At 35.1% G+C, this 12,273-nt stretch overlaps 2 protein-coding genes and 1 long non-coding RNA gene across 4 annotated transcripts in view; 2 read left to right on the top strand and 1 right to left on the bottom strand.

Moving 5' to 3' along the window:
- The window catches only part of LOC136847567 (uncharacterized), a 4,476-nt gene extending 3,339 nt beyond the window's left edge, over positions 1-1,137 (top strand). Inside the window, exons 3-4 of the mRNA XM_067119291.1 lie at positions 442-534; positions 714-1,137. Coding sequence (XP_066975392.1) covers positions 442-534; positions 714-916 — 296 coding nt within the window. The 3' untranslated portion in view covers positions 917-1,137. The remainder of the gene's footprint in view (positions 1-441; positions 535-713) is intronic.
- Positions 1-12,273, bottom strand: part of LOC136847644 (uncharacterized) — a 372,082-nt gene that overhangs the window by 56,104 nt on the left and 303,705 nt on the right. The window lies entirely within an intron of this gene.
- LOC136847640 (protein vestigial-like) overlaps positions 8,195-12,273 on the top strand; it is a 159,618-nt gene continuing 155,539 nt past the window's right edge. Inside the window, exon 1 of the mRNA XM_067119357.1 lies at positions 8,195-8,533. Coding sequence (XP_066975458.1) covers positions 8,465-8,533 — 69 coding nt within the window. The 5' untranslated portion in view covers positions 8,195-8,464. The remainder of the gene's footprint in view (positions 8,534-12,273) is intronic.

The raw sequence follows: 12,273 nt of genomic DNA, 5'->3' as shown, positions 1-12,273 counted from the left end.
TGTATATATATATATATATATATATATATATATATATATATATATATATATATATATGTATATCTTCTTCTTTTAACGTGCTTTTATTCCATATATATATATATATATATATATATATATATATATATATATATATATATATATATATATATATATATATATATATATATGTGTGTGTGTGTGTGTGTGTGTGTGTGTGTGTGTGGGAGGAGTTGGGGAATTTTGGATGTCGGGATTTTGGGCTCGTCGGTATCTAGGCCTGTCGGGATTATGGCAGTCGGGACTGTGACCCAGACCCACTGATATGACATTTTTAAAATCATGTCAGGCAGATACGGAAGAGAACCGTCCATGTTCTTTTAATAACAACGGCAGCCACCACTGATATATTCTACTGTTTCCATGCTACTGCTACTAATAACGATATTATCTGCCTTACAGTCCACTCTCTCCAGTGCTACGAGGGAGCGCCCGGTAACACCCAAGTCAATCCCAGCTGCCAAACTTCGTGTGAAAAAAATATCGACAAAACAGGTAAGGCATTCAGTCTCGTCTCATGGTATTAAAATGTTAATTTATTTGCGCAATACGTCTACCAACACTTGCATTGCTGCTATACTGGATGTGAAACGGCATGAAAATAACATCTGCCTCGATAACTTGTGGGATAGGCCTACCTCCATGGTTAACCTGCACATGAATCATTTCCCAAGGTGATGAGGAGGCCGTCATGTACGGCTGCTCCGAGGAAAAACATGACGAAGACGAATGTAAAGACATTGAGGAGACTGCAGATTTGAATCCCGTCGTGAGAACCGAGTGCTTCTGCAACAGTGACTTGTGCAACTCCACAGCTACGATCTCCTCCAGCATGTTCCTTCTCTTCGTGGCTCTTCTCATGAAGATGGCGTTTTGAAGCGGCAGAGGCGCCGATGAGCTCAGCGGTGCAGCTGCCCTGCGGCACCCGAGCAAGTGACGAGGCTCCTCACGTGCTCAGGACGAATCAACCGTCGATTTTTCATGACCATTCCGAACCAGTCATAGCTATACAGGATGTGCAACGACGTGTCTGGACTTAATAATTTCTCATAAATACATAAGGATGATGATTTCTTAAATACAAAAGTTTAAACAAAACATGTTTGTTTCTCAACCACATTGCTCGGGTTTCATTTTGAAGGCAGTTAACAGTCTACACTTGCTCTAGATCTACCTCAGAAGGAAGGCATAGGTAATAAAGGCGCGTTATTTTATGGAAGAATGACACTCTAAGTGTAAGAAAGGACTTATAAAAAGCCCAGTTTAATGCATCCTTTTATCTAGATTCCTATAAAACCCCATTTTAAAGCATTCTTTAATCTAGATTCCTATTAAAACCCATTTTAATGCATCCTTTAATCCAGAGGAATCACTACAGTTTCGAACGGGGCTCCTCGTCAGGTAAAAGACTTGGGCGATCTTTGTCGTTACTACTGATTTTTTTTACTCTGCTCTTATTGGCTTTCTTGGCTGCATTCCTGAATACACTTTTACCTGAAGAGGATTCTAGTGTGCTCGAAACAGTAGTGATTCCTTTAGATTAAAGGATGCCTTAAGAACGAATATTTGTTTATTTTTCTACCTTCTATATCGAGACCCAGGAGGCAACGGTTACTTTGGCAAATAAAAACAATACACGTTTAAGAGAAAAACCTGCGTTCATATGCTTTTGTAAATAGTGTAATATGCATGAAAGCATAAGTGCCTGGAAAAAGTATATGTCAATAACATACGAAGCATTCTACACAAAGGTCTTTCATGGTAGAAGAATCAGTCCTGGGAAAAAAGTATGTAGCTTGGGAGACAATCCGAATGAGATTTTACTTGACAGGGCAGAAGCAATTCGGAGGATAAAAAAAGGGGAATGATAATAGTGGACCAAAGGTATTGGAGCTTAAGAAACCATTTGTAGGGTTTTATGTAGACACGGGAAAAGGAAAATAAAGGAACATGAAAAATAAAACAGAGAGACTGCCGTAGGGGGAAAAAGGAAACGGCACAAACGTGGAAAAGACGTTTATGGATGCAGAGTGTAGGTCGCTGAAAATAAATGGTGACGACGACACGCATGTATGTACTATGACCCACTATTGCGTTCACCAGGTTCTTTAAAAAAAAAAAGATCGGGCCTGAGAAAATCTGGCAGCAATGAGGCAGACAAAGAAGGAAGGAGCTAAACACCAAAACTGAGACCTCAAATTAATTTATTCACAAAATTTACAGCTTTTACATTTATACATTTTTACATACGAGTCAGTAAATCAAAGGTTAACCCCAATTTGAATTCATCATGAACGCTTTTATTTTGCTCCGAAGAACTCAACGTTTCGGCGCGATGAATGCTTTTATTTGTTCCGAAGAACTCAAGGTTTGTGCGCAATGAACGCTTTTATTTTGTTCCAAAGAACTCAAGGTTTGTACATGAACACTTTTACTTTGTTCCGAAGAACTCAATGTTTGTGCTCAGAAGAACTCATGGTTTGTCTGTGACGAACGCCTTTCTTTTGTTCCAAAGAACTCAAGGTTTTTGAGCGGTGAACGCTTTTATCTTGTTCTGAAGAACTCAAGGTTTGGGATTGATGAACGCTTTTATTTTGTTCCAAAGAACTCAAAGTTTGTGCGTGATGAGCACTTTTATTTCGTTCTGAAGAACTCAAGGTTTTTGCGTGATGAACGCAATAGACTTTTATCCTTCTCGTGGTCAGGTTGGCAACGTCACCTCCTTGTGATTATGGTGATGCGGGTTCATTTCCCGCGACCAGGCATCTAAGTCTCTTCAATTTCTTGCGTTTGGATCTTACGGCTTTGTAGTTACAAGCATATCCAAAAAAGCATGAAGAATTCGAGAAGTTAAGAGGGCATTGTGGCTATTAGAATTATATATGTGTCTGGTAAAAGTGCCCAGTAGATTCTACATATATATTTCAGACTAAAAATCAATAAAAACATTTGCCCACTTGGCTACGATGGTGAGGATGGGTCTATTCCTGCTCTAATAAATATATCTGAAAACGACAGGTATATGTATGTACGAGAGGTAATAGACTTTTATCCTTCTCGTGGTCAGGTCGGCAACATTACCTCCTTGTGATTATGGTGACGGGGGTTTGTTTCCCGCGACCGGGCATCAAAGTTTCTTCAATTTCTTGTGCTTGGATCTTACGGCTTTGTAGTTACAAGCATATCCAAAAAAGCGCGAAGAATTCGAGAAGTTAAGAGGGCACTGTGGCTATTAGAATTACATATGCCTCTGGTAAAAGTAACCAGTAGATTCTACAGGTTCCAGTGTTAAGTGTTCACTCATTCCTCGAGACCTTGGCACCCTCAGTGCAGTCTCGATCCATCTGTATGTTTTATATTTTCCATTACTGGCGTGTAATCCTTAAATCTCTCTTGCAGAGGGACCCACTTGCCGTGGACTCTTCTTGGGCTGTGCCTTGTGACCATTCAAGTCTCCAGTAGGAAGACCTCCAGGCTTTGCAAGCCTCAATATTTCTTACTTTTCCATTTCTTTTGATCCTTTTATTGTAAATACAATTACTTTAGTTAACCCTAGTGTTTCCGTAACGTTCTCTCATGAAGTAGAGCCCTAAGCTCATGTGAAACATCCCTTTTTCCTCTTCTTTTTATGATTCCCTGGACCGTAAAGTCAGATTTTCAAGGCCAAGTGAGTAAAATTCTGTTGCTGACCTGTTAAAGTGTTCTACAAATCCAGAAAACCATGGAAAATCATAAAATATATATTCATTATATATATATATATATATATATATATATATATATATATATATATATATATATATATATATATATATATATATATATAACAAAATAATATTCATCAATTTTATTTTTCATTTAGTAAAAGAGCGTCATTGAAATTTAGTATCTTTCAAATGTCAGCAGATAAAATATTAATGAGAACTATGATCACAGAATAAAAAAAGAGAAGATAAATTTTGACGCGAAGATAAGCCGAGTTTTCAACCATTCAGAAACCTCAAAAGACGACTGCCTCCATTGACATAGTTGTTGATATTCCGGTTGTCAGGATGTTTCAGTCACTCTTTACCTGTTCCAATGAAAGTGATCAGAATAATGGCCCTAATTCTGAACAAGATTAGAATGCATTACCTGTTGTAATGAAAGTGACCAGAATAATGGTCCCGATTCTGAACAAGATCAAAATGGATTACCTGTTGTAATGAAAGTGACCAGAATAATTTCCCTGATTCTGAACAAGTTCAGAATGCATTACCTGTTGTAATGAAAGTGACCAGAATAACGGCCCCTTTCTGAACAAGATCAGAATGCATTAGCTGTTGTAATGAAAGTGACCAGAATAATTTCCCTGATTCTGAACAAGTTCAGAATGCATTGCCTGTTGTAATGAAAGTGACCAGAATAACGGTCCCAATTCTGAACAAGATCGGAATGCATTAGCTGTTGTAATGAAAGTGACCAGAATTATAACCTCGATTCAGAACCTGGGCCATTATTCTGATCACTTTTATTACAACAGGTAATGCATTCTGATCTTGTTCAGAATTAGGGTCATTATTCTGATCACTTTCATTGCAACAGGTAAAGAGTGACTGAAACATCCTGACAACCGGAATATCAACAACTATGTCAATGGAGGCAGTCGTATTATGAGATTCCTGAATGGATGAAAACTCGGCTTATCTTCGCGTCAAAATTTATCTTCTCTTTTTTTTATTCCGTGATTATAGTTCTCATTTATTTTTTTTTATCTGCTTGGCATCTGAAAGATACTAAATTTCAACGACTCTCTTTCACTAAATGAACAGGTAAAATCTGCTGAATATTTTTCTGTTTAAAAGTTAAATTCTTTATTATTTTTTTTATTTTAGTGATATTTCCAAAGCAGTTCATGAAGTTTGTGGTTGTATTTCACAAAAGTTTTTGTGTAAAAATCAGTGCCATTAATTTCTGTGTATTTATAGTTCATATCCTTTGTCTCTAGATAATTTCGATATTTTAAAATCGGAGTTTCGTAATTACCATCATGAGTAAAACACGATGTGTGAGAGAGAGAGAGAGAGAGAGAGAGAGAGAGAGAGAGAGAGAGAGAGAGAGAGAGAGAGAGAGAGAGAGCTGTAATTAAATTACAGGGTTCGTTCATTCACGTATTTAGAGTATCTTTGGTTAGAAATGACCTACTCTTCCTTCCCTCTTCCTGGACGGCTTCCATTTTCTCCTCCTTCTTCCTGCTGCTGCTGCTGCTGCTGCTCCTCGTCCTGTTCCTGCTGGAATGAGCAGGAATGAGGGCGATGCAGAGCTGGGCGTCCTGGGCCACTCCAATAAAACAAGGGAGAGCAGCTCAATACTTCAACTATGTGACTTATCCTCACAAACATGTCCGCTTTCCCTGGAACTCACCAATAACATATCTTTCATACTCCGCCGATTTTCGCTGCGGACGATTTCAGATTGGAAGGTCTGTAAGGCTGGGGAGTCTCGCAGGATTGATCGATGTCCAGTGCCGCTGATTGATTGGATCTGGTGTTTGCGTTGTTGGGAGCTTTGGATCCTGACTCGGGTATTTGACACGCGTGCATTGGTGCCAACACCTTCGTTGCACATTAGGGCCTTTCGGGGTGCGAAAATGATGCCAAAAGGGCGATGTGAAGTGCCCGTATGCCGATCTACGGGTGCATGACCATTTGCCGTCTAATATTATAGATGAAGGGGCACATAGCATTTAATGAGTGGCCCTCAAGCCTCCGCTGTGAGGGGAGAGACGCTTATCGTTCATTAAGGCGGGTGAACGAAAGTCAGCGACACGTACTCTCCGTTACCCCGACGGCGCCACGAGTTGGTATTCCAATATTGTTAATCGCATCGTGATGTGGTATTTTGGTAATTTTATCATATTACAATGAAAAATTCCTGCTTGCTCCATGGTATCGAACTAGCCTGGCCTTCCTCAGTTTCTCTAGCCCGCTGGTGAGAGAAGGACCTTCACCTGTCCGCTAGTGTTGGTTGGTGGTGCTGCCATTATAATCCCAATCCACTTTGCACCCACTTAAGACTTTTATTTCGAGTGGGGGAGGGGGCAGGAGAACGAAGGCGCCCAGAAGGGGCCTTCTTGGTGTTGGATTGGGTTAAAGAGGAGTGGAGGCGGAGGGAAGGGAAGCGGGGACGGCAAGGAATACTGTACATCGGTCATAAGCGACAGCACGACGAATACTTCTTATTCAACGAAGATCACCGGTGATAACTCGCGACTGGAAAACACGTGTTCGCTCTGGACATTCGCGCGAGAGAGCAGCGACCACAAACAAAAGCAGCAGCAAGGAGATGAAGCTCTGAAGGAAAGAGAGTAGAATTATTATCAACACGACAAGTAGCAGCAGAACATTTGACAGTGTATTGACAGATGATGGGTGACTTCAATGCTTGGGGGCCTATCGGACAATGATCCTTGTTTCGGCTATGTTCATTTCTGTTTTTAATTAATGGAGGCTAAATCTCTGAAGACCTACGTCACACTACAAGGAACTTCCTCGTGCATATATATATATATATATATATATATATATATATATAATATATATATACATATATATATATAAATAAATAAATATACATATATACATATATATATATAATATATATATACATATATATATATAAATAAATAAATAAATATACATATATACATATACATATATATATTTATATATATACACACATACATACATACATGCAAATTTTTATGTCTATAATTTGTCAGTATAATTGAACCCACCCATACACCAATCCATACATGCGCACACACGTGGACACACACACATATATATGCGTGTGTTTGTATTTACTCATACACACAGCCACCACAAAAACACGCGAAACACACACACACACAACACACTAACACATACACACACCCAGACACACATACACGCACACACATATGTATGTATGTATGTATATATATATATGTGTGTGTGTGGTTGTGTATGGGTGGGTTCAATTTTACTAACAAATTATCACACAATTGTTGCATTCTATATATTTAAGTTAACACGCCCAAAGATGAGACACATGTTATTGGAAGCACCACTTGATTGTAAGGAAAACATAGTGAAATTATATATATATATATATATATATATATATATATATATATATATATATATAGTATATATATATATATATATATATATATATATATATATATATATATATGTGTGTGTGTGTGTGTGTGTGTGTGTGTGTGTGTGTATGTGTGTGTGTGGTGCGCGAATGTATAGGTACAATTACAGTGACAAATAATTACATATATTTGTTGCATGCTACCAGTGTATTCATGTTACTCCGTACAAAGGTGAGGCACAACTTATTGAAAACAACACTTGATTATAAGAACAAAAACATGTAATCAGAATAAAATGATGAAACATTGCACATTCACGAGGTTTATAGGAAAAAAAAAAAACTATACTTACACTAGTTAACCATATTTTTCCGACCTCCTTAAACATAGGTACAAACACACACCATATATACAGTATATACTACCTACCTATATATATATATATATATATATATATATATATATATATATATATATATATATATATATATATATAATGTATGTATATACTGTATAAATACACGGATATAATGTCACGAGGAACGTGGAACTGTGAAGTACAAAATTCTTTGCCTCAGGCTACTTTAAAGCCTTTTCACGTCATCTGTTTGCATTTTATTTTACATTGTTATTCCCGTGACAGAAGTTATACATTCATACGTTGTTAAAGTTATGTATACATGTTTGCATATTATATATATATATATATATATATATATATATATATATATATATGGTATGTGTATGTTTGTGTATGTATATATATATATATATATATATATATATATATATATATATATATATATATATATATATATATATATATATATATATATATATATATATATATATATATATATATATATATATATATATATACAGTATGTGTGTGTGCGTTTGTGTATGTATATATATATATACATATATATATATATATATATATATATATATATATATATATATATATACTGTATATATTTATGGCAGGATCACTGACTAATATCGCAAATACTGTCTCAGGTTATGTAATCTTTCCTTTTTGCGAATGTGATTATATCACACACACACACGCAAACACACAGAATGTGTAGATAGTGCAGAAATACTCGTTGACAATTCTGATAAGTCGATAAATATCTAATAGATTACTGCATCACCGGATCTTCATTATATGATGAAAGTGATAGACGCTGGTGATTCTGGTCTTAGAGCTTCATCTGTAGAACTGGTCCCAACTGCGACTACTAGGGAAATCGCATAAAAATGGGCCGATAGCTGAATGAAGTTATTTCGAGTATTGCGATGGTACTGCTTGAAACGTGGGACTACGCTTATTTCTTTAGTCCACCCTCACTCATGAACAAGTTGTTGGTAAGTATTCCATTTTCTATGATGTTCATTTTCACCGAGAGCGGGAAAAACTCTTAAGCATTTGATTGTATACAATTTTGTTTTATATCGGCATTTACTCCGAGAACCTGAGTATCATAGCAGAATAAGTTTGTATTCGTGTATTTTGCTTATTTAGAAAAGAAAATCGTCAGTTTTTTAACACATTGAATTCTTTACATTTATTACCTATCTTAGAAAATGTATCTTCTTAGTTATAATAATGTTATAATTACCAGATGATTCAAAGCCCACCTGCAATAGAATTTTTTAGGCCATAGCCTACGTGTCTAGATAAATTTTGTACTCTTTTTACATTAATAATTAAGATAGATATCTGAGACAAAATGTTTGTTTTTGATGAACTGATGAACAAGTACATAATGAAAAGTACACTGTACATTTACAAAACAGTTCTTCAACAGTCTTTACGACGTATAACGGCAAACAGTAATTAGGTTTTTACATCTTAATACTGTAAAAGTATGGCGAATGAAGCCGAGTTATCTGATTTTTTGGACTTTGGCGTCTTTCATCACTCTGTGAAACACTGAATCGAAAAACCTGTGCTACTCTTAGCGCAGGTTTTTCTCAACCTCACCTTTCGACCATCACGATGCCTTTTGCCCACTGAATAATCTTGTGTAAAGGCGGGTGGATGGCAACCTCATTCTAAAAAAAAGACATGACAAACTGCAGAGAGTATGAATAATAATAATAATAATAATAATAATAATATTATTATTATTATCATTATTATTTATTATTATTACCAGTGTAATGCGGGAACAGAAGCTTACCAACATAGAAAACACGCTAGGTAAAAATAATTCCTGTTTAAATTCTTATTTAATTGTGATGGGGCAGAATTTTTTCGATATGCAACTTTCTGTCGTTCCTCCAAATTTTTTGAAATGTGCATGCAAGCCTGGAGGATTAAACACAAGTTATGAAAAATGTTGAGGACAGAATTTTTTCGACATTTGTACCATAGGTTCTCTTGATGCATCACGTCATTTAATTATATTCGTCGCCACTTGCCTAATATTGGTCTTACAACTCGATATGATCAAGTGCTGTTCAATGTATACTCGACATATACCACTGTTGTCATGGAAAAAATATTTTACGATAAAACAGACATACCTGTATATATATGTAGGCATATACATATATATATATATATATATATATATAATATACTGTATATATACACTATGTATATATATATATATATATATATATATATATATATATATATATACATATATTAAGGAAGGCAGTAAATATGTATGGAAGAAGGATTATCACATTCGTAAAGAGTACAGGGGCGCTAACACCAATGGGTTTATGTCACCCATTGGTGACTGTTAGGTGTAGATTTGTAGTCTCCTAAGGTTTGGTAAGTTTGTCCGTACTGTCCCTTGAGTATATATTGTGATTTTTAACACTAGCACTAATGAGTTTTGTCGCTCTTCCCCCTTTGACGGATTTATTACTGATGAAATTGTTTAGCAATTAGATCAAAATATTTCGTGAATAAGTGCGATATATTGGGCCTAGTTTACCCTCTAAATTTATGTATGTGTCCTCCGCAGGGTATTTGTGTGTGGATATGATATGCACAGATGTATGAAGTTCTATATGTAGGCTACTCTTGAATATGTATGTGCATCTAAATATATACTCGTATATATTCATTTATCTTTCTTTTCTTTGTTTGTATATAATCACTCATCGGTTATTTGCTTTGACAGTGATTTCTTTATCATCTTTTTTCCTTCTAATTTTCTGTTTAAAATACATTGTTGATACTTGAACCGTAATTAGAAAGGCTCATTTGGTCAACAGTTTTTTTATAACTAATTTCATAGAACTTTTTTAATCATTTGCGGCCTAAATTGTTTGTGGTAAGAATGGACTTGTAATACTGCTTTATTATTATCTGTTCCAACTGTTTTTTCCTGTTTAAACTATTTTCTTTTCCAGTGCAAAGTTTTCTTGAATACAAAAGTTCTCTTACTTTATTCAGCGTACCTTGAAAATGTGTAACAATTGCATAAAAGCTCTCGGTGTTTTCACGTTTTCTCCTCTTTGCGGCGAGCCTGCAAATCTAATATCGCCTAAGAGTTTCGCGATTCTTTTGCGCGCGCAAACTTATTATATGTATTATGTATATATGTACTATTTGTATGTATGTATACATGCATTCATACAGTACATACATATATATAAGTATGTCTGTATATTTGTACATATATATAAATATATAAATATAAATATATAGGCGATACATATACAGTATATATATACTGTGTACATATATACATACATACATATAATATATATGTATGTATTATATATATGTATTTTATATACATGTATTACATATACTGTATATTAGGTATATATACAGTATATATATATATTATGTATATATATATATATTATATATATGTATATATGTATATTATATGTACAGTATATATATATATATATATATATATATATATATATATATATATATATATATATCTATATATATATATCTATATATATATATATATATATATATATATATTGTATATATATATTATATATATATTAATTATATATGTACATATATATACATATGTATTATATATATGTTACAGTCAACATGCGTAATCAGTCATTACGCGTAATGACTGAAATTTCAGTCATCACGCGTAATGCACTTTAGGGACATTTGATCCCCAGGAGCTAGTACTAAACACGGCGAAATACATTTGACCCCAGGGACTAGTACTAAACCCGGCGAAACAGTGTAGGTGACTCGCTGTTTCGCCGTGTTTAGTACTAGCTCCTGGGGGGATCAAATGTCCCCTAAGTGCATTATGCGTGATGACTGAAATTTCAGTCATTACGCGTAATGACTGATTACGCATGTTGACTGTAACATATATATATTTACATACATACATACATAGATATTTATAGGTATGTATGTAGGTAAATGTATATATGTATATATATATTATACATATATATATATACTGTATATACATACATTTATATTGCAACGACTTGTAATGTAACTCTTATTACAATAAAACTTTTTCCTATTCCAGGTTATAAAATATATATTTCCAAAATGCCACACTACAGAGACAAAGCTTGTCTACGAGCAGGATTACCAGTGACACAGTTCAATGGAAACACTCAAAAGGATAACTGATAGTCCTTAGCGTAATATTTAGTAATTTATTACACAGCTTAAATATTAACAGGTCCCCGAATAACTGAATAAAAGGACAGAAAAACTCATTCACCTAATATGCACAGTCACTACCTGCAATCAGCTCATTCACTCTAATCCACCGATCTATCTTAAAGAAACAGGTTAGAGAAAAAGGCAGAGACGAGTCTGTCACACTAGACAACGTAATTCTCTCACATACGACAGGAAAAGACACAGGAGGGGAAGAGAACCTTAATCCTAATATTTACCAACTTGGAATTTAACATATCTACAATTAGGCTAAAGCTATTTCCTTCGCTTAAGTGATCGTACGAATACACTGCCACAGTTGCCGTTATCGGTCGAGTTCTTTCCTATAAGGAGTCGAGTACCAGTCCCTTGAAAACAACCCACTGTCCACAAAACACCTCATTGGGAGAAAACGAATGCGCAAAACAGTCCAGTGCTCGCACATGCAAAGAAAAAGAAACTTCATGGGCGA

This window comes from Macrobrachium rosenbergii, chromosome 17 (genome assembly GCF_040412425.1).
Source record: "Macrobrachium rosenbergii isolate ZJJX-2024 chromosome 17, ASM4041242v1, whole genome shotgun sequence".
Lineage (NCBI taxonomy): Eukaryota > Metazoa > Arthropoda > Malacostraca > Decapoda > Palaemonidae > Macrobrachium > Macrobrachium rosenbergii.
This window is presented reverse-complemented; position numbering and strand designations above follow the sequence as displayed.